This window comes from Ranitomeya imitator, chromosome 2 (assembly GCF_032444005.1).
Source record: "Ranitomeya imitator isolate aRanImi1 chromosome 2, aRanImi1.pri, whole genome shotgun sequence".
Classification (NCBI taxonomy): domain Eukaryota; kingdom Metazoa; phylum Chordata; class Amphibia; order Anura; family Dendrobatidae; genus Ranitomeya; species Ranitomeya imitator.
This window is the reverse complement of record NC_091283.1, coordinates 796,378,764-796,402,613: the sequence shown is the minus strand read 5'-3', so window position 1 is coordinate 796,402,613 and position 23,850 is coordinate 796,378,764. Positions and strand designations below refer to the sequence as shown.

Sequence of the window (23,850 nt, the reverse complement as noted above, 5' to 3'; positions counted from 1 at the left end):
CCGACCGTGGTCTCGAGGTTCCACGTTAAATCATAATAAAAACAAATGTGAACTTCAAGATCTGTGCCTCCGTTTCCATTTGTTACACAACCCCAGAACATCACATTACCTCCATCATGCTTGACAGATGACGTCAGGCACTCTTCCAGCATCTTTTCAGTTGTTCTGCGTCTCACAAAGGTTCTTTTGTGTGATTCAAACACCTCAAACTTGGATTTGTCTGTCCATAACACTTTTTTCCAATCTTCCTCTGTCCAATGTCTGTGTTCTTTTTCCCATATTATCTTTTCATTTTATTAGCCAGTCTCAGATATGGCTTTTTCTTTGCCACTCTGCCCTGAAGGCCAGCATCCCGGAGTCGCCTCATCACTGTAGATGTTGACACTGGCGTTTTGCGTGTACTATTTAATGAAGCTGCCAGTTGAGGACCTGTGAGGAGTCAATTTCTCAAACTACAGAAGTTCTTTTTTTCTGGCCACTTTGAGAGTTTAATGGAACCAACAAATGTAATGCTGCAGATTTTAAACTAGCTCAAAGGAAGGTCCGGTTTATAGGTTCTATAATCAGCCAAACTGTTTTCAGCTGTGCTGACTTACTTGAACAATGGTTTTCAAGGGTATTCTAACCATCCATTAGCCTTCTTACACAGCAAACACAAAGTACCATAAGAACACTGTAGTGATGGTTGTTGGAAATGGGCCTCTATACACCTATGAACATATTGCATTACAAGCCAGACGTTTGTAGCTAGAATAGTCATTTACCACATTAACAATGTATAAAGTGTATTTCTGAATCATTTAATGTTAGCTTCATAGGGAAAAAAACTGTGCTTTTCTTTCAAAAATAAGGAAATTTCTAAGTGACCCTAAACTTATGAACGGTAGTGTATACAGTGTCGGACTGGGGTGACAAGGGCCCACCAGTAACATTGACTTTGGGGAGCAATTTTTCACCTGCATACAAACATTACACTACCCTCGTTCACAAATTTACCTATATCTCTATATAATAATACATTGGGTAGTTTGGTTAATGAATAATGAGATGCTGCTTTATTTCTGTACAGAGTGAATCATGTGAATTATGCCAAGTACTGCCCATACAATGGGGTTGGAGGCCCAGATGTGCACAGGGGCCCACCGGGGGATTCCCCTGTTACCCAATGGACCTGTCCGAGCCTGAGTGTATACATCACTGGAGACACTGGGCTAGGACATATACATGACTGGAGACACTGGGCTGGGACATTTACATGACTGGAGATACTGGCCTCGGACATATACATCACTGGAGATACTGGCCTCGGACATATACATCACTGGAGATACTGGCCTCAGACATATACATTACTGGAGACGCTGGGCTGGGACATATACATCGCTGGAGACGCTGGGCTGGGACATATACATCACTGGAGATACTGGCCTCGGACATATACATTACTGGAGACGCTGGCCTCAGACATATACATTACTGGAGACGCTGGGCTGGGACATATACATTACTGGAGACACTGGGCTGGGACATATACATCACTGGAGACACTGCTTCTATATTCGGTGGGACGGGAGCACAATGGGGGCCACGTCCGCCCACAGAGTACGTCCTGACTGACGTATTCTCCCATTTCTAAGTATACGATAACCCATGGAAAGGTTTAAGGGTAGCAAAAAATATATATCCATTTGCAAGGTCAGTAATTAGGAGGGAAGGTAATAGCAGGCAGTAATCTAGTGCGGCCACAAGATGGCACCAAAGTAAGAGAACAGCGTTCACATAGTATTACTAGCAAGATTGAGTCAAAATGTAGATGAATTTGAATAACCTGACCATGGTAATGTGGAATAACCTCCTTCCACGGCCCCACCGAGGAAGCCAACGTGAAACGCACGTCAGGGCTGCTGACAGTAAGAGCTAATATACAGTACAATAACCACCTAAAATATTATTATACATCATGGTCAAGTTATCTATATTCATCTACATTTTTACTCTAAATCTTGGACACACACTTTGGTACTTTCCAGCTATAGTTTCTACCGAAATTGTGCAGCACTATACCTGGGTTTATACCACCATCTCCCGCCACCTTTTGATTAATCTCCTCCCTCTTTGGGTTTGGAAGTGCTGTCCTCTGGTCATATTAGACAATGCTAGTCGAATGTGGCTACAGGGCTTTGGACCTTTACGTTTACATTGATGAGAGCGCACTAGGGACTCTAGGGAGAGCCGCCGAGGAGCGGGGCACCACTGTCGCATTTTTAGGGTGCCTTCCTCCCCTGTTTAGGGAGGATTTCACCACCTGGCCTTTCCTAGCGACAATAGTGAACAAGCCATAGCGCTAAGGCTATGTGCCCACGATCCAGAACTAGCAGCGCTTTGGACGCAGTGTCTGTTCGCTGCGCCCAAAGCGCTGCCGTCTATTGGACGCAGGTGACGCCGCATGTGTTCACTGAACCGTATGGATTCACCGCGTCCAATACATTGTACGGGTGAAATTTCTCTTGAAATCCCATCCACTATGCTCTAACAGCTGGACGCTGCGGGTTGGACGCTGCACAAGTACGCAGCGTCCAACCCGCAGTGTTCACTGATCGTGGGCATATACCCTAACAAACTAATTAAGGTCTGAAACCTTGGTTAAAGTTATTGTATCACTCAAATCTCCAAGGGTGCCCAAACTTTTGCATAAGCCCATTTTCCTTTTTGTAATTTAAAAAATATAAAAATGACAATATATATATATTCCTAAAATGCAAAGGAAATGTGTCATCTTTGACTTTAGGCCTTTTTTAGATCATTTCATCTTCAACTTAACTGTTCACAATAACAGTAATTTTGACCAGGGGTGCCCAAATCTGTACATGCCACTGTACATTCTTATTGCCAGATGTCCTAGTAGGTTTCTGTTTTTCTTTTACATTATTCAATCCATTGATATTGCCACTTTTTATTTTACCATACCTTTTTTTACTACACTCAATTAAACTTTTTTTTGTACCACAATTCCCTGCTTCCCAAAAAGGAGTCTCCAAGGAAGAACAGTTTGATCTCATCAAGTTCAGCAAATTCTTGAAAATTGTAAATAAATTTGATTCGTACTTTTCTAGTAAATAATTAAAAAAAAACCTAAGGGAATACATTAACCCCTTTACCCCCAAGGGTGGTTTGCACGTTAATGACCAGGCCAATTTTTACAATTCTGACCACTGTCCCTTTATGAGGTTATAACTCCGAAACGCTTCAACGGATCCTGGTGATTCTGACATTGTTTTCTCGTGACATATTGTACTTCATGATAGTGGTAAAATTTCTTTGATAGTACCTGCGTTTATTTGTGAAAAAAACGGAAATTTGGCGAAAATTTTGAAAATTTCGCAATTTTCAAACATTGAATTTTTATGCAATTAAATCACAGAGATATGTCACACAAAATACTTAATAAGTAACATTTCCCACATGTCTCCTTTACATCAGCATAATTTTGGAACCAATTTTTTTTTTTGTTAGGGAGTTATAAGGGTTAAAAGTTGACCAGCAATTTCTCATTTTTACAACACCATTTTTTTTTAGGGACCACGTCTCATTTGAAGTCATTTTGAGGGGTCTATATGATAGAAAATGCCCAAGTGTGACACCATTCTAAAAACTGCACCCCTCAAGGTGCTCAAAACCACATTCAAGAAGTTTATTAACCCTTCAGGTGTTTAATAGGAATTTTTGGAATGTTTAAATAAAAATGAACATTTAACTTTTTTACACAAAAAATTTACTTCAGCTCCAATTTGTTTTATTTTACCAAGGGTAACAGGAGAAATTGGACCCAAAAAGTTGTTGTCCAATTTGTCCTGAGTACGCTGATACCCCATATGTGGCAGTAAACCACTGTTTGGGCGCATGGGAGAGCTCGGAAGGGAAGGAGCGCTATTTGACTTTTCAATGCAAAATTGACAGGAATTGAGATGGGACGCCATGTTGCGTTTGGAGAGCCACTGATGTGCCTAAACATTGAAACCCCCCACAAGTGACACCATTTTGGAAAGTAGACCCCCTAAGGAACTTATCTGGATGTGTGGTGAGCACTTTGACCCACCAAGTGCTTCACAGAAGTTTATAATGCAGAACCGTAAAAATAAAAAATCATATTTTTTCACAAAAATTATATTTTTGCCCCCAATTTTTTATTTTTCCAAGGGTAAGAGAAGAAATTGGACCTCAAAAGTTGTTGTCCAATTTGTCCTGAGTACGCTGATACCCCATATGTGGCAGTAAACCACTGTTTGGGCGCATGGGAGAGCTCGGAAGGGAAGGAGCGCTATTTGACTTTTCAATGCAAAATTGACAGAAATTGAGATGGGACGCCATGTTGCGTTTGGAGAGCCACTGATGTGCCTAAACATTGAAACCCCCCACAAGTGACACCATTTTGGAAAGTAGACCCCCTAAGGAACTTATCTAGAGGTGTGGTGAGCACTTTGACCCACCAAGTGCTTCACAGAAGTTTATAATGCAGAACCGTAAAAATAAAAAATCATATTTTTTCACAAAAATTATATTTTTGCCCCCAATTTTTTTTTTCCAAGGGTAAGAGAAGAAATTGGACCTCAAAAGTTGTTGTCCAATTTGTCCCGAGTACGCTGATACCCCATATGTGGCAGTAAACCACTGTTTGGGCGCATGGGAGAGCTCGGAAGGGAAGGAGCGCCGTTTGACTTTTCAATGCAAAATTGACAGGAATTGAGATGGGACGCCATGTTGCGTTTGGAGAGCCACTGATGTGCCTAAACATTGAAACCCCCCACAAGTGACACCATTTTGGAAAGTAGACCCCCTAAGGAACTTATCTGGATGTGTGGTGAGCACTTTGACCCACCAAGGGCTTCACAGAAGTTTATAATGCAGAGCCATAAAAATAAAACAAAATTTTTTTCCCACAAAAATTATTTTTTAGCCCCCAGTTTTGTATTTTCCCTAGGGTAACAGGAGAAATTGGACCCCAAAAGTTGTTGTCCAATTTGTCCTGAGTACGCTGATACCCCATATGTGGGGGGGAACCACCGTTTGGGCGCATGGGAGGGTTCGGAAGGGAAGGAGGCCATTTGGAATGCAGACTTAGATGGAATGGTCTGCAGGCGTCACATTGCGTTTGCAGAGCCCCTAATGTACCTAAACAGTAGAAACCCCCCACAAGTGACACCATTTTGGAAAGTAGACCCCCTAAGGAACTCATCTTGATGTGTTGTGAGAGCTTTGAACCCCCAAGTATTTCACTACAGTTTATAACGCAGAGCCATGCAAATAAAAAATATTTTTTTTTCCACAAAAATTATATTTTAGCCCCCAGTTTTGTATTTTTCCAAGGTTAGCAGGAGAAATTGGACCCTAAATGTTGTTGTCCAATTTGTCCTGAGTACGCTGATACCCGATATGTGGGGGGGAACCACCGTTTGGGCGCATGGGAGGGCTCGGAAGGGAAGGAGCATCATTTGGAATGCAGACTTAGATGGATTGGTCTGCAGGCGTCACATTGCGTTTGCAGAGCCCCTAATGTACCTAAACAGTAGAAACCCCCCACAAGTGACCCCATATTGGAAACTAGACCCCTCAATGAACTTATCTAGATGTGTTGTGAGAACTTTGAACCCCCAAGTGTTTCACTACAGTTTATAACGCAGAGCCGTGAAAATAAAAAATCTTTTTGTTTTCCCACAAAAATTATTTTTTAGCCCCCAGTTTTGTATTTTCCCAAGGGTAACAGGAGAAATTGGTCCACAAAAGTTGTTGTCCAATTTGTCCTGAGTACGCTGATACCCCATATGTGAGGGTAAACCCCTGTTTGGGCACACAGGAGAGCTCGGAAGGGAAGGAGCACTGTTTTACTTTTTCAACGCAGAATTGGCTGGAATTGAGATCGGACGCCATGTCGTGATTGGAGAGCCCCTGATGTGCCGAAACAGTGGAAACCCCCCAATTATAACTGAAACCCTAATCTAAACACACCCCTAACCCTAATTCCAACGGTAACCCTAACCACACCTCTAACCCTGACACACCCCTAACCCTAATCCCAACCCTATTCCCAACTGTAAATGTAATCTAAACCCTAACCCTAACTTTAGCCCCAACCCTAACTGTAGCCCCAACCCTAACCCTAACCCTAGCCCTAACCCTAGCCCTAACCCTAGCCCTAACCCTAGCCCTAACCCTAACCCTAACCCTAACCCTAACCCTAGCCCTAACCCTAGCCCTAACCCTAGCCCTAACCCTAGCCCTAACCCTAACCCTAGCCCTAACCCTAGCCCTAACCCTAGCCCTAGCCCTAACCCTAGCCCTAACCCTAGCCCTAACCCTAGCCCTAACCCTAGCCCTAACCCTAGCCCTAATGGGAAAATGGAAATAAATACATTTTTTTTTATTTTTCCCTAACTAAGGGGGTGATGAAGGGGGGTTTGATTTACTTTTATAGCGAGTTTTTTAGCGGATTTTTATGATTGGCAGCCGTCACACACTGAAAGACCCTTTTTATTGCAAAAAATATTTTTTGCAATACCACATTTTGAGAGCTATAATTTTTCCATATTTTGGTCCACAGAGTTATGTGAGGTCTTGTTTTTTGCGGGACGAGTTGACGTTTTTATTGAAAACATTTTTGGGCACGTGACATTTTTTTATCGCTTTTTATTCCGATTTTTGTGAGGAAGAATGACCAAAAGCCAGCTATTCATGAATTTCTATTGGGGGAGGCGTTTATACCGTTCCGCGTTTGGTAAAATTGATAAATCAGTTTTATTCTTCGGGTCAGTACGATTACAGCGATACCTCATTTATATCATTTTTTTATGGTTTGGTGCTTTTATACGATAAAAACTATTTTACAGAAAAAATAATTATTTTTGCATCGCTTTATTCTCAGGACTATAACTTTTTTATTTTTTTGCTGATGATGCTGTATGGCGGCTCTTTTTTTGCGGGACAATATGACGCTTTCAGCAGTACCATGGTTATTTATATCTGTCCTTTTGATCGCGTGTTATTCCACTTTTTGTTCGGCGGTATGATAATAAAGCGTTGTTTTTTGCCTCGTTTTTTTTTTTTTTTTCTTACGGTGTTTACTGAAGGGGTTAACTAGTGGGACAGTTTTATAGGTCGGGTCGTTACGGACGCGGCGATACTAAATATGTGTACTTTTATTGGTTTTTTTTTTTTATTTAGATGAAGAAATGTATTTATGGGAATAATATATTTTTTTTTTCATTATTTTGGAATATTTTTTTTTATTTTTTTACACATTTGGAAAATTTTTTTTTTACTTTTTTACTTTGTCCCAGGGGGGGACATCACAGATCAGTGATCTGACAGTTTGCACAGCACTCTGTCAGATCACTGATCTGACATGCAGCGCTGCAGCCTTCACAGTGCCTGCTCTGAGCAGGCTCTGTGAAGCCACCTCCCTCCCTGCAGGACCCGGATCCGCGGCCATCTTGGATCCGGGGCTCGAGCAGGGAGGGAGGTGAGGAGACCCTCGCAGCAACGCGATCACATCGCGTTGCTGCGGGGGGCTCAGGGAAGCCCGCAGGGAGCCCCCTCCCTGCGCGGTGCTTCCCTGCACCGCCGGCACATCGCGATCATCTTTGATCGCGGTGTGCCAGGGGTTAATGTGCCGGGGGCGGTCCGTGACCGCTCCTGGCACATAGTGCCGGATGTCAGCTGCGATAAGCAGCTGACACCCGGCCGCGATCGGCCGCGCTCCCCCCGTGAGCGCGGCCGATCGGCTATGACGTACTATCCCGTCCAGGGTCAGATAAGCCCAGGGCACCTCGACGGGATAGTACGTCTAAGGTCACAGAGGGGTTAATAATAATAATAATAATAATTTTTATTTATATAGCGCCAACATATTCCGCAGCGCTTTACAAATTAGAGGGGACTTGTTCAGACAATAGACATTACAGCATAACAGAAATACAGTTCAAAACAGATACCAGGAGGAATGAGGGCCCTGCTCGCAAGCTTACAAACTATGAGGAAAAGGGGAGACACGAGAGGTGGATGGTAACAATTGCTTTAGTTATTCGGACCGGCCATAGTGTGAAGCTCGGGTGTTCATGTAAAGCTGCATGACATTGGTGTCTTGAATTTTAGTCTTTGCGAGGTTGGCTCAGTTAAACCTTGCATCAGAAGAGACCTGATACAGACATTGCAGTCATTTTAGACATAACAATCATGACTTATAATTGATGTCACCATTCTGTAAGCATTTTCTGCTAAGGGCAAGGCCAGTGTTGTAACATAGGCGGCTTTCTATTGTCATTAATGTTTGGTGTAATAATAATATATATGTCCATAAATAAAGTATTCTATCAACCTATTGATCCAACAGTAATATGTGCTACCAACAAAATGAAAATCCGTCCGTATCACTTATTGCTAACAAGAGCAGTGAAACAGAAAAAGCACAAAATCCTTATTCACCTATAAAATCATTTTTTATTAAATAATTTTAAAATATAGGCACCATTACAATAATAAATCAAAAACCATATACCTCAGATGTGAGAGACTGACCAGCTACTGATCTCTTTAAACACCGAGAATATACAACTAATACAAAAAAATATTAGTGCCCGCTCCATACTCCCCGCAGTCACCGCTCACACAGGGTTAATGCCAGCGGTAACGGACCGCGTTATGCCGCGGTTAACTCACTCCGTTACCGCCGCTACTAACCCTGTGTGACCAAGTTTTTATTATTGATGCTGCCTATGCAGCGTCAATAGTAAAAACATCTAATGTTAAAAATAATAAAAAAATAAAAAATCATTATATACTCACCTTTCGCGACGCTCCGGTGACCGCTCCATGCAAGCGGCAGGTTCCGGTGGCAAGGATGGTATGGGATAAGGACCTGCCATGACGTCACGGTCATGTGACCGCGACGTCATCACATTCCCTGCGTGCCTGCGCGAGAGCGACCTGCCATGACGTCACGGTCATGTGACCGCGACGTCATCACAAGCCCTGCGCGAGAAGGACCTGCCATGACGTCATGGTCATGTGACCGAACTACAAGGGCTCCCTCGGAAGGTGAGTATATGTTTATTTTTAATTTTTTAACCTGTGACATAAGTGGCTGGGCAATATACTACGTGACTGGCCAATATACTACGTGGCTCTGTGCTGTATACTACGTCGCTGTGCAATATACTAGGTGACTGGGCAATATACTACGTGACTGGCCAATATACTACGTGGATGGGCAATATACTACGTTGCTGGGCAATATACTACGTGAATGGCCAATATACTACGTGACTGGCCAATATACTACGTGGCTGGGCAATATACTACGTGGCTCTGTGCTGTATACTACGTCGCTGTGCAATATACTAGGTGACTGGGCAATATACTACGTGACTGGCCAATATACTACGTGACTGGGCAATATACTACGTTGCTGGCCAATATACTACGTGAATGGCCAATATATTACGTGGCTGGGCAATATACTACGTAGCTGGCCAATATACTACGTGACTGGGCAATATACTACGTGGCTGGACAATATACTACGTAGCTGGGCAATATACTACGTGACTGGGCAATATACTACGTGGCTGGACAATATACTACGTAGCTGGGCAATATACTACGTAGCTGGGCAATATACTACGTGGACATGCATATTCTAGAATACCCGATGCGTTAGAATTGGGCCACCATCTAGTATTTTCATAAGCAATAACTGCTATATACCACCTTGGTGTACAAAGAAGAACTCTTCTTTGGTGATGCTCCACTGCGTTGTTATGAACCTGTTCACACACTCACACGGGTAACAGTTGAAGGAACGGACTTACAATGAGAGATGCCGTGCTTGCACTCAACTGTTCCCTGTACAGACTAGGAAAGTCCCTAATCACACAGATAAAAACACCTCCTCGGACCTGGCTACCTAAAAGTCCGTCAAGGGGTTTCTTGTACCTACTAAGGAACCAGAGGGGAGACCGCAACACGAATCCTCTAAAAGGGGAAGGAGAAAGTGCAGGGAAAAACGAGATCACAGGGTAAGAAACTAAACACCTTCACACAGGATAGACATGGATAAATAAAAAGAAGCAAAAATACAAAGAGTAAGTGAAAAACCTCTCTGACCCCCAAACATAAAAAAGGGAAGGGTGCTGGGAAGGAGAACACACAGTCAGACTGCAGGAAAAGCAACTGGGTTACTCAAGCAAGAAAATCCCTATTGGAAGAGCTGGAACTCCTAACACCATCTAAATAGAAGAATAGTCAGCAAAGAAACTCAGTGAGAGGTGACTATGTAAAGCCCATCCAAAAATGTGATCGGACAGGAGCAAAAGAAAGAATGGAAAACACATGTAGTGAAGGAACAAAAGGCAAAAAGAAGTATCAGCATATGGACAGAAACGAATCGGGCTGTGGCTCAAGAGAGAGAAACAGACTATACAGCAAAAGACATGACGTGCGTAAATGTATGTTGATAATTAAATAGTTCAAAGATTAACAACGTGGCACTCACCAGTATGAGTCTTAACTTTTTTTTTAATTTTCTGTTATGGCAAACTAATACACTGTTACAGGAGGGGGAGAGCGGACTGCAAAGGCAAATACCATTTGCACGGTCATACACTTCCTTAGGTCTCACCAACGGCACAGTGTAATCAAACACGGACGCTGGTTTAGTAAACACAACTGTATACAGAAATGGAATTCTCATGTAGCACTTGTACCCGAGTATGTTCCCGCGGTTAGTAAATGCTGCGGGCTGGACGCTGCATACATTTCAAGCGTCCAACCCACAGCAGCCAGATGTTACCGCACAGTGAATGGGATTTCCAGAAATTCCATCTCCACTATGGATGCATCGGCACTCGCGGGTTCCCTGCGTATACGGACATGTGGCGCTCAGTCTCTGCAAGATAAATTTCACCTGTCCAATGTACTGGGCGCGGTGATTCTGCATGGTTCAATGAACATATGCGGAATCACCTGCGTTTTAAAAGCCGGCAGCGCTTTGGGCGGAGAAGACATGTGCTTCGTCCAAAGCGCTGCCGAATACTGACCATGGGGATGTAGCCTAAGGCTAAGACAGCACTTGCAGCATGTGGTTGTCATTTGGGTTGAGCGACTTTTACTTTTTTAGGGTTGAGTCGGGTTTCGCGAAACCCGACTATCTCAAAAGTCGAGTCGAGTGAAATCGGCCGATTATGGCGAAAAGTCGGGGATCGACCGAAACACGAAACCCAATGCAAAGTCAATGGGAAATCTAATTTTTTTTTATCTCTCTCTCTCTCTCTCCTCCGTCCCTGAACAGAAAAGCTGGTGTTACACATTGCAAATCGCTACAGTGCACAAGCGACAAGATGGCGATAGGCGTCCACGCCCCTAAGACCTATGTCATCACTCTGCCCACGCTCCTTCATTGGCTGAAAAAATGGCGCCAAACGCGTCATACGAAACGCGAATTTGGCACGAAGATCGCCGACCGCATGGCCGATCCCACAATAGGATCGGGTCGGGTTTCATGAAACCCGACTTTGCCAAAAGTCGGCGACTTTTGAATTTGTCCGATCCGTTTCGCTCAAGCCTAGTTGTCATTAAAAAGATAGACAAATACAACGTTTTTATTAATGTTGCAACAACTAATGTCCATAAAATACCGTAGGCAAGAAACTGTGGCATAAGTTACAGAAAAAACACTCAGGTGTTTGCAGTCATATAAACCTACGGATCCTAACAAACTATTACAAGTACTTCTCACAAAATTAGAATATCATCAAAAAGTTAATTTATTTCAGTTCTTCAATACAAAAAGTGAAAAGTCAATGACTGCCTTCTGGACAACTGTCAGTCAGCAATCGTCCCCATGATTGTGGAGCCTAAACGCCTAGGAAGCCTTCGCAGGCGTTTTTTATTACTTATTCTAATTTACTGAGATAATGACTTTTTGGTTTTCATTGGCTGTAAGCCATAATCATCAACATTAACAGAAAAAAAACATTTGAAATAGATCACTCTGTCTGTAATGAGTCTATATAATATAGGAGTTTCACTTTTTGTATTGAAAAACTGAAATAAATTAACTTTTTGATGATATTTTAATTTTGTGAGAAGCACCTGTATCTATATTCAACTAGCTAGAAAAACATAGGACCACTCTGATGTGTTTAGTGGACCATAATCCGTAAAAGGAAGGGGTCAATGACTGCCAAGACAAGCTGGCACCTTTTTTTTTCCAGTTTCTTATCCCCCTATACAGTTGCTAGTTTTGCATCGGTTGCAATGCTTTGGTGCGTATGGGGTTATTGTGAGCCACACCAACTGCATTAAACAATGGGGTGTTGTTGATGTTCATTTGCTTGCTTAAATGTTTAAATATGACCTGCTCCCCCCTCCTTTCTGGTTGCTTCCCATTTTCCCTGGTCCGATTTGAATTTATCGCCACCTGGCTATAAAACACCTCTTTCCCAGGTTTTTGGCGTCTTCACCGATACCTGCTGAAGGAGCTTCCCTCTCTTTGTTATTACAAGTTGTTTCTGCTGTTTTCTAGGTTTTATAATCAAGTCACAGCCGGAAGTTAAAATTATCTGGTTGGAGTTTTAACGGAACTGAAAACAGATTTCCTCCGGCATTCCGCTAGGGCATACCTTTTCCGGTTCGTTTTTTGTGTTTAAAAGAGTCATTTGGTTAAAAAAAAAAAATCTTGAATAAAGATGTGTCCGACTCCGTCCATCAAAGTTAAATATGTTTCAGAGTTTTTCTACATTATCCTGTGGAGGTATAAGTTTTATTGGGCACACGGTCAACAGTCTCTCTCATGAGTACCAACAGTCGTGGAAGATCTTCTCCTGAAGATTTAGATTTGAAATGTTCTCGGAATCCGACACACATGCAACATATTGTTTCCTATGTTATGTAGTGAAAATCACCTGGACAAAGCAACAGATACACTATAAATTTAGACCTACAGGAGATGATCATTATGCATTCTAGCCCCAATCTGGAGTAAAATTGGCCAGTTTGTTAGACTGCATAGGATTAAACTGTGACGATAGCAGGGTTTTAGGACAGGCACTGGAGTTAAAATCTTGTTTACTTCAAAGGAGTTATCCTAAATTAGTTGTTGGAAAGGCTTTGGGAAGAGCAAAATCACTTAACTGGTTTGACATCCCGGGCCATAAGAGAATCAAGACTAGGGAGAGAAGATTTACATTTTGGTCTCAGTACAGTTTGTTGGTGTCTATCGTAAGAAGCAAACATTTGCACGTGATTCAGATCAAACATTGAGATATATAGTGAGTAGAAAACCTTTAATTACCTTCACATAGAGAAAATTATCTTAATAACATTTTGGTCAGGAGAAAATGCTCTTTACCAAGGGTTACACTGTTGTACATTACTCAATAGGGGGTCCATCAGATTGGAGATTGAATGCAAAGTGTGGATCATTTAATCTCCTTTAGGTCCAAATTTGTAGTGTATGTAGTAATTTGCCCACGTGGTTTTTATAACTTAGGGAAAAACAGGACGTTTTTATTTATTATGCTTTGCTTAAATAACGCCAACATATTCTGCAGTGCTTTACATACATTATCATCACTGTCCCTGTTAGGGCTCAGAATCATTATGCCATATAAGTATGTAATTGGAGTGTACAAATTTCCACAACTGATAGTGTGAGAGACGCACATCAGGGTAATCCTTGGGTATTGCATTTTGTGGGATTTGAATATACAAGTGCTTCTCACAAAATTAGAATATCATCAAAACGTTACATTATTTCAGTTCTTCAATACAAAAAGTGAAACTCATATATTATATAGAGTCATTACAAACAAGAGTGATCTATTTCAAGTGTTTATTTCTGTTAATGTTGATGATTATGGCTTACAGCCAATTAAAACCCAAAAGTCATTATCTCAGTATATTAGAATACTTTATAACACGAGCTTGAAAAATGATTTTAAAATCCAAAATGTTGGCCTATGCATGGAGGCGATCAGCCTGTGGCACTGCTGAGATGTTATGGAAGCCCAGGTTGCTTTGATAGCATCCTTCAGCTCGTCTGCATTGATGGGTCTGGTGTCTCATCTTCCTCTTGGCAATACCCCATAGATTCTCTATGGGTTAAGGTCAGGCGAGTTTGCTGGCCAATCAAGCCCAGTGATACTGTTGTTTTTAAACCAGGTATTGGTACTTTTGGCAGTGTGGACAGGTGCCAAGTCCTGCTGGAGAATGAAATTTCCATCTCAATAAAGCTTGTCGGCAAAGGGAAGCATGAAGTGCTCTAAAATTTCCTGGTAGACGGCTGCGCTGACTTTGGTCTTGATAAAACACAGTGGACCTACATCAGCAGATGAAATGGCTCCTGTTGTGAATTCTGCTCTTGGGCTCCCTCCGGTGGTTGTTGATGGTAATGCAGTTATTCCTGAGCAGCAGTCTTGGACAGGTGTTTCGGCTAATTGCAATTCTGACTGGGGTATTTAGCTGTGCAGGACTCATTAGTCCTTGCCAGTAGTCAATGTTCCTTTGGAAGTGTTGGTCCTCTGCCTGGCCTCTCCTGCTTGCTGCCAATTCAGCTAAGATAAGTGTTTGCTTCATTTTTTTAGACACACTGCTGTGTGTTTATTTTCTGTGCTTATCTTGTTTCTATTTTGTTCCTGCTAGACTGTGCCTGATGTTTTTCTCAGTCTAGTTGGACTCGCTGGAGTCGCAGATATACTCTCCACATCTTTAGTTAGGTGGTGGAGTTTTTGTATTTTTCTGCTGTGGATATTTTGTAGTGTTTTATGCTGACCGCATAGTATCCTGTAGTATCCTTTCCTATCTAGGTAGAAGTGCCTCCTTTGCTTATCCCTGTTTTCTGTCTGCATGTGTCTTTTCCTCTCCTACTCACAGTCATTATTTGTGGGGGGCTGCCTATCCTTTGGGGATCTACTCTGAGGCAAGAGAGTTTTCCTATTTCCATCTTTAGGGATATTTAGTCCTTAGGAATTTTCAGCAGTATTCTTCTATTTGAGATGGGCACCAAAGCGCAGCCCACCACGTTTTGGTGTCCACCTCAAATAGGGGAATACTGTAGAAAATGAATACAGATAAAGGTACAAAGCGACTCCATCTACATCATTACAATCAATGGCTGCCTATGTAAAGACTCCACCACACCTCAAGTGATCATATCACGACCACCAGTCACTGATTAGCTTCAGATTCAACCAGTGGCTTCAGTGAAGTCACTGGCGCTCATCACTTCCTGTCTTGGCCTCAGCAGTCAAGTCACTTTAAAGTTTAAAAATAAAGCGGAAAACTCCTTAAATATTACAGAGAAGTAGGTTGGTGGTTGGGCAACTGTTAAAGCAACGATTGACTGGTTAACAATCATTGCCAATGCAGTCGTGAACATTTTAGTTTGAATTGAACAATAATCATTCAGTTGGCCATCAAAAGTTGCACCTGGGCCCTGGATCTTAAAAGGGCCTAAAAGGAACAACCATGAATAAGGCTCATCGGAGCTGAAACGCGTCGGTTGATTCCACTGTGACCAGAACTGCACTTGCCATGTTTTTATGGATGTGATTTATTTCTTTAATAAAATTGAACATTTTAGTTACCTACTTCTACGCTGGATTTTTCCTCTTTGTTTGCCTCAGCCAGATCCCAGGCTTTTCCGTGCGCTTGTCAGCAGGATTGTGGCTGCATCAATGGTGAGCTGACTCTCCTTTTCCCCTCCTCCACTTGTTTCCTTTGACTCATATGAGAAGACCAATATTTAAGGACCACTGAAAGTTGGGTGCCTAATTTTACATTGGGACCCATGAGCCTCTAGCTTAATTACTGGTGGCCATACATATTTAATGACACTTGGTGGAGGGCAAAATCTCTTTTTGGAGTGTTTTTGGGCATATTCTTTGACATAAACATTGTTCATAGACCAGTGAATATTAAACAAATTTTTTTCAACACGACAGACCACTTTCAAGATATTGATGGTGTCACAATTCCACCCCTCAGTGTGTCTGGGATACCGTTACCGACAGCTCAGCCATCCAATCTGGTAAAGGGGCATGCTGAAACTGTCGGTGCTTTGATTGACAGCTCAGTCATCCAGTCTGGTGCAGCATCGTGCTGAGCTGTCAGTGTGTTGATTGACAGCTCGGCTGAGGCTGGAAGGCACTGGCTGTCTCCAAGTATTCATTATCCCAGGTGATTGAAAGGCTACTTAACTGAGATGTTTCTCCCAGACCACTGCCAGGCGTACATTCAGCTAAGTGTGGCTTATTCTCGCTGTGCCTTGTGTGCTGCATGTTGATCTTTCGTTGCCTGACCTTGGACATCGTTCTGACCATCCGTCTATTTAACCCCTTCTGCTCTGATTTGCTATCCTCCTGGTATTCTGACCTCGTAATGTTACCTGACTACGCTTTTGTCTCTTCCTTCTGTTTATGACGTACCCTCCTGGCTTCTGACCTTGAACTCTTTCACCATCCTGACTCACAACTTGGCCGTGAGAAGTGACTAGCTTCACAGATGTTCTGTCATTGTATGGCTGAAATCCCCTCATATATTTGTAAACTGTAATAAGATTGCCCCTAAGTCTTCGTTTGTTTCCAAATTTAATAACCTGTCTTCTGCAGTTCACTCATTACCTTAATAATCTTGGTCACTTTTCTCTGCATCTACTCTAGTTCAGCTATGCCCTTCTTACACACCGGAGACCATAATTGTACAAGGTATTCTAAGTGGGGCCTCACTAGTGACTTGTATCGATGCAAAACTATGCTCTTATCATGAGCATCTAGGCTTCTTTTAATGCATCCCATTATTTTATTAGCCTTGGCGGTAGCTGCCTGGCATTGGTTACTACAGTTGCATTTGCCAACACCGATACACCCATGTCTTTTCAGTGACAGTTTTACCCAGTGTCCTCTGCCAAAGTGCACACCCTTAAATTTATCTACATTGAACTTCAATTGCTATTTCTCAGCGCAAGCCCCAGCTTATGTAACATTAAATTATCCTCCTCTGCTAATTATTACCCAGCTTACGTAGAATCTGCAAATATTGAAATTCTACTCTGTATGCCCTCTACCAGGTCATTTTTATTCTGAAACTATAATACTCCCCAAACCTTACACATAATTACACATTTAATTTCCCCCCAAAAAAGATATCTTGCATAAACTTTTTATAGTGGATAAAATTTAATAACATTGTTATTGAAATTATTAAACAATAACAAAAAAAAAATTAATATTAATTAAGACTTGGTTGTGTTGTGACCTATTAAACAAGTCTTGTGACATATTATTCTCCATTTATCCCATTAGTAGAAATATCAATAAAAAAATTCTTGCCCTTTACCATTAAACAAAAATAGGATTAAATCCGAAGAGACAAATCAAACTTAAAGTGAACCTGTCAGCTCTGCTGAATGCTTTTACTTTGGCTAGAGTTGAAGTTCTGCTATTTCTAGGTTAACTCACCTATAAAATCCAGAAATATACTGACAACTGGGTATTACTATTCTGCGTGCGTGCTTACACTGTCTGACAAAGTCCAATCTGTAAGGACACGACCAAACGACCCAATGCACAATAGTACAGAATTGTAAGAGAAAAAGTTCCAGAATTGCTCTTTTTGGTGGGAATTAAAGCATTTAAAAAAAAAAACCTGACATGTCAGGTCATCTATAGATATTTTAATAGGGTTTAAAGGGTTTTAAGGTACATTGGGAAATATATTAAAATTAACCTGCATTGTAAAATAACACTATTGACCAGCAGATATGGAATTAATCTGCAGGTTAATAGAGTTCTGACACCGTGCAGCCACCACATAGAGAGCCCCGCTGCCAGGAGGAAATTAATTTTATTCCCCCCTCCCGACTGCCTCGCTCTTTCAGTCATAAGGGTGGCACCAACACGGTTTTTGTCACTTATCTGAGCATAGAGAGCGGTGGCTGTAATCCCGCCCCCGGCACTGACTGACAGCCGGCTCTATTGCTGAGCCTGCTGTCAGTCATTTTTGGAGGTGGTGTCAGAACGCTACTAACCTGCTATTCTTTCAGTTACTAATTATTTAGGAATAAAAGAAGTACTTCTAGTGGTTATTTCATCAATAATATTTTCTGAAAATTTGCATTATAAAATTCTAATTGCAATTAATAGGACTAAAGGAGCCATCATCTTAGCAACATCCTTTTGGTCCGCAGCAGCTGTTGTAACTGGAAGGTAAGGGCTGTTTGTTCTGCTCCTCTGCCAGTTGAAAAGGATCCTTGATGATTTCCTAAAAGGAAAATGCATTAAACAAAAGTGAAAAATGAAGGAAGAAGTTGGATTTTTTTTTTTAATTATTTCAAATAAAATCAGTGACCTTGAGAATACAGGGAACCTGAGATCATTTCGACTGTACCTCAATCAGTACTGGAGCTGCTCTTTCTATCCCCTCTGGGTGTAGGAGTCCCAACCACCGCCGCTAAACGACTGCCAGTCGGCTACATCCAAGCCTTTTGGCATTCATTTAATGGCCTGTTTACACAGGCCACCAACAACCAAAACATACAATTTATTTGGCAGCATATCACCTGTTTACGTAAAACAGTGTGCTGCCGAGAACACTGATTTTTAAGCATGTTTTGCCCATATGACTGATGTTGGACAAGTTCTGTTGACAGGCCGATAGACTCAAAGTCTTGCAGATGTTTCAATACTGCACTTCCCCAAAAACTTGACAGCAAAATAAGTCATGAGGATTAAAAAAAAAACACAAAAACACAAACTTAGACAAATGCTAGTTACTTATTATAATACCAGGGATTGAATAAATATGTAATCAGTTGAGGCCAATCTATGGACCCCAAAGATCAGTAGAATAAAGAAGGGCATATACGACAGTGCGGTAAAATTATATTGTAACCCCAGCTGTGACCTGTTCAGATAAATAGGGCTGAACTGCAGTACCAGATATGGCCATGCAAACAAAATTGGCGCTGTGTGGGGTACCGCAGTGAAAACACAGACCCGCAGCAGTGTTCCAGCCATTAATGGTTACACCTAGCAATACCCTTTAATGGAGTATGTCTATCAGAAAACACGTTTTGTCCTTTAGAAGTTCATTTTCCATCATGCAGTCCAGCACAAAGCAAGGTCAGAGTACGATACTGCATATTTACAAGGAACATTCCTTTCTCATGTGTTAGTACGCAGAGTTCTTTTCTACAGACCTCGATATTCCAAGAGTATGAGAAAAAGAAATTGCACATCTGCCGATTTTTTACTGTCATCATCTACTGCAGAACTGAAAAAGTAACAGTTGTGAGTAGTGTTTCAGGGCCCATTCTCTACAATACACAATGGGGCAGATTTATGTATCGTGCCCAATATCTTAAGTCTGAAACATTTTCAGACTGCCTAATCTATCACTGTAGTGTATGCTAGATGATAACTTTGCACCTTTAGACACTTCTGTTTAACTTTAGACCACCTTATATTGGTATATTTTAAAGGGGTTGTCCAGGATTAAGGATAGGTCAATGTCTGGTGGGGGTGCGACACCTGGCCCCCTTGCTGATTAGCTGTTCTTGATGTTGGTGGCGGACAAAACAGCTTCATTGATGTTATAGTGGCCGTGACCAGGTACGGCACATCCGCCATCTATTGATTTGAATAGGTGCAGTACCCAGTCGTGGCCACTATACAGTCAACGGAGCAGTGCAATTCCGTAACAGAGAAATTCCAGCAGCCGCTGACACTGGGTAAAGTTGATCGGCGGGGGTGCCAGGTGTCGCACGCCCACTAATCAGACATTGATGACTTAAGGCCCCGTCACATTAGCGACGCTAAAGCGATCCCGACAACGATACGACCTGTCAGGGATCGTTGCTGCGTCGCTATGTGGTCGCTGGTGAGATGTCAAACTGTGAGATCTCCCCAACGACGCAGCAGCGATGCGGCGACCTGTACAACGATGTCACATGGCAGCTATTTCATGACGATTAACAGACCTCAATGAGGGACGTCCTGTCATGAGGTCGTTGGTAAGGTGTCAAACACAGCGATGTGTGCTACCCAGCGGGACCTCAACGATTAAAAAAAGGTCCAGGCCATTCCGACACGACCAGCGATCTCACAGCAGGGGCCTGATCACTGCTACGTGTCAAACATAGCGAGATCGCTACTGAGGTCGCTGTTGCGTCACAAAACTTGTGACTCAGCAGCGATCTCGCTAGCGATCTCGCTTTGTGTGACGGGGGCTTTATCCTAAGGATAGACAGTCAATGTTAACCCCTTCACGACAGGGCTATAACTTTTCTTTTTTTTGTGTCCACATAGACATACGAGGGCTGTTCTTTTCTGAGAAGAGTTGTACCTTTGAATGACAATATTTATTTTACCACATGGTGTACGGGAAAAAAATCCAAGTGAGGAGAAATCGTGAGGAAAAAAATAGCAATTCTGACATAATTTTTTGAGAATTGTTTCTAACGTGTACATTTTGTGGTACAAATGACCTCGCAATATGATTCTGAGCATCAGTATAATTACGGCGATAACAGACATGTCTAGTTTTTTTTATATTTTCGCGGTAAATAAAAAAGATTGGCGGGGTTATGCATTTTACGAGGCCCATAAGGTTTTTATTTTTCAGTCAATACAGCTGCGTGATGGCTTACTTCTTGCAGGACTAGACCACGTTTTTTGTTATTCCACGTCGGGATGGATGTGACATTTTGTTTGCAATTCTGCAAAAATGCTGTAACAAGCGGAGACTGTATAAACATAATTTTGTCGTTATTGATTTTTTTAATGTTTTCTGATCTCATTAATTATTTTTATATCTTGACAGATTGGACTTTTCTGACCGCGGCAATACCAAATATATGAATTTCTTTAATACCTTTATTTTTAATGGGGCAAAAAAGGTGTGATTTAAACTTTTATGCATTTTTTTGTTATGACAACCTATCAGCTACCCAAGATCACGTCACAGGCAAAGATGGGCTCATGGAATGACAGTCCCCATTGCTGGTGCGTGTTTAATGTTGCTGTCAGAGTTTGATAGCAGCATTTAACGGGTTAACAAGCGCGAGCAAGTCACCACAATTGTTAGAGGGCAGGTCCTTGTTTTAATACACAGACAGGACCTGCTGGGTATGGGGCAGGCTCACCCCATGAGCCCGCTCCATACACCTGCTTACGGCTTGCGCTGCATATATATGGCGGAGGTCGTTAGAGGTTTAAAGGGACTGTCAGCACAGAATGACTATTGAAACCAAGAACAAGCGAGGCCAGTCATTTAAATATACCTTCTCACCTGCTTTTTCCCCCCCATCTATCCCCACCCTTCTCTGGCTTTATGAAGCCAGAGCTGTCAATCAAAGAAGAGGGGTGGAGTTAGGGGGAAAACAAGCAGGTGGGAAGGTGTATATAAATGATTGGCCACCGGTGAAGCACCAAGTGGCGGGACTTAGTCATCCTGTGTTGACAGAATCCCTTTAAACGCCCAGACAACCACTTCAAGACCACATTTTGTATCAAAATTTTGGTGCAGCTTACTATATCTTAAGCCATGCTTCCATTCCAGTTAAAGGAAACCTGTCATGTCCCAAAACATTATTAACCTGCAGATACGGAGTTAATCTGTAGTTTAATAGTGTTCTAAAGCTGTGTGGCCGCTGCACTGAAAACCTGGTTACGGGGAGAAATTTCACTTTACTCCTCACAGTAGCCTCCGGCTTTCAGTCATAGAGGAGCTGCCGATATGGCTTCAGTCACCGTTCAGTACATAGTGATGGCGGCTGTAACTGACTGACAGCCGGCTCTACACTGATGAACTTAATAAAGTTAATTTCCTCCCAGAAGCCAAGTTTTCAGTGCAGTGGTGCAGACAGAATCAGAGGGCCAGAGCTGCATTCACATTTGCCACAATGTCCATCACCGAGGATCCAGGACTTCTTCAGAGTGAGCAGCGATGCAAGAAACTAGTGGGTAACTTCAGTGTTGCCCCCCTGTGACTTCCTGTTCCAGGAGGGGCGATGGATGCTGCCGGAGTGAGTGCAGCCCCAACTTCCTGTGATGTCACATTTGAGACTCCTCTCAAACAACACATCACAGGAAGTACAGAAACAAACATTTAGAGATTAACTAGATAGATAGAAGTAGTTAGGACGTAAGGATAGATATTTCGAAAATACATTTTAGGTGCCGGACCACCCCTTTAACCTTTGAATGTAAAGCCAAACTTTTCATTTAAAGAAGCACCTCCATTAAGTTTATTATTCATTAAATGTGTGTACATGCATTTAATGTAGTGTCAGTGTATTAATATACTCCCCTTCCGCTGTTCCGGTGTCCAGCACCGGTCTTCTCTTCTCAGTGACATCAAGGCAATTCTGACTAGCCGGATCACTTTACGCTCTATGCTTGACCCAGAAATCTCTTTTATAATGAAAGCCCCATAGACTTACACTGTAAAAGCCACCTCTGGGTCACGCAGACCACCCGGGTCACTCAGCAGGGCGGTGACGTCACACAGAAGAGAAGAACGGCGCCGGACATCAGAGAGCGCAGCAGAAGGTGAGTATATTAATACACCCACACCACATGCACAGCAATGCATATCATTAATACAAAACCTAATGAGAGTGCTTCTTTAAAGTTTTGTTAAGCATTATATAATTAAAACTGGAACCATTACACAAGAAAAGTTCTACACTAAGCAATAAAGAAACTTATATATCACCTTTTGAGAACAGCATTGGGTGGGAGAGTTTCCCTTTCCCACGGGCTGAAATAAAAATTCATCTGAAAATCTGGAAGTTTTCAAGATGCTCCACACGTCTTCATCCACCGCTGTAGCTTCTCCTTCCTAAAAAGAATAAATGGCATCATTTGAACATTCTCTCAGAATAGTTAAGGCAAGGATTTTTTTTTTAATCACCATTCAGTATAATTGACATGCATTTTTTTTTTCTAAAGATTAATACAATAATGACAATACCAAAATGTGTTTTTATGGTTTCTTACTCTTGTTTTGAAAAAAAAAAAAAAATTGGGAGAGGGGATTCAATCTTTTTTTTGTGAGACATTTCTGGGCACACACAACTGAGTACTTTTTGTCTTCATTGTTTTTGTTGTTGAAGAAGCAAACTAAAAACAGCAATTCTGGCACAATTTTATTGCATTTTCTTTTTGGCATTCGCCACCTAAATAAAGGTATAGTGCTATATTATCCATCCAATTACAGTAGTACCTGACTTATACTATTTTTGTTGTTTTATTACTTTTACGTGAGAAAAAATTGGTTAAAAAATATTTTTGGGTGCGTCATCATATTCTGAGAGCCATTTTGCAATACATACGAACTCTGATCGTTTTTCTTATTTCATTTTATGTGAGGTTAGATGAACAAAAATGGCAAATCTGGCATAGATTTTTTTATGGCGGTCACCATGTAGTTTTATTGTTCTGACATAGTGGATTCAGTGATTCCATACACATATATTTGGGGGAGTGTTTGATTTTTCATTAAACATTTTTTCAATGAAAGAGAATTTAATTTATTTTTTAAAAACATTTTTATTTATTTAGTTGTTTACTATATTAGTTGCACAAGGGAACTTTAACATGTGATTCAGGTACAGCGTTGCATGATGTCACTCAACGGTGTACCCGGAACTCAAGTTTGTACCGCAAGAATAGCCTTTTTCTGAGTGAGTGCAACCGGCTGGACACTCCTCATAAGATCAGAATACTCCCTTTTTCTTCTAACCTTGTTTTTCGATGTGCAGTGAACAGTGCAACCTAATATTAAGTTGAGGGTGCCTAC

General features: G+C 41.8%; 1 protein-coding gene across 2 annotated transcripts in view; it reads right to left on the bottom strand.

Annotated features, from left to right (window-relative positions):
• Positions 1 to 17,208: 17,208 nt before the first annotated feature.
• BORCS7 (BLOC-1 related complex subunit 7) overlaps positions 17,209 to 23,850 on the bottom strand; it is a 65,385-nt gene continuing 58,743 nt past the window's right edge. The window contains exons 14-15 of one of the 2 annotated variants that reach the window (XM_069753718.1): positions 22,765 to 22,890; positions 17,209 to 18,309 (exon numbers count right to left, since the gene is read on the bottom strand). In XM_069753718.1, coding sequence (XP_069609819.1) covers positions 18,211 to 18,309; positions 22,765 to 22,890 — 225 coding nt within the window. In that variant the 3' untranslated portion in view covers positions 17,209 to 18,210. The remainder of the gene's footprint in view (positions 18,310 to 22,764; positions 22,891 to 23,850) is intronic. The other variant, XM_069753719.1, reaches the window with a different exon arrangement.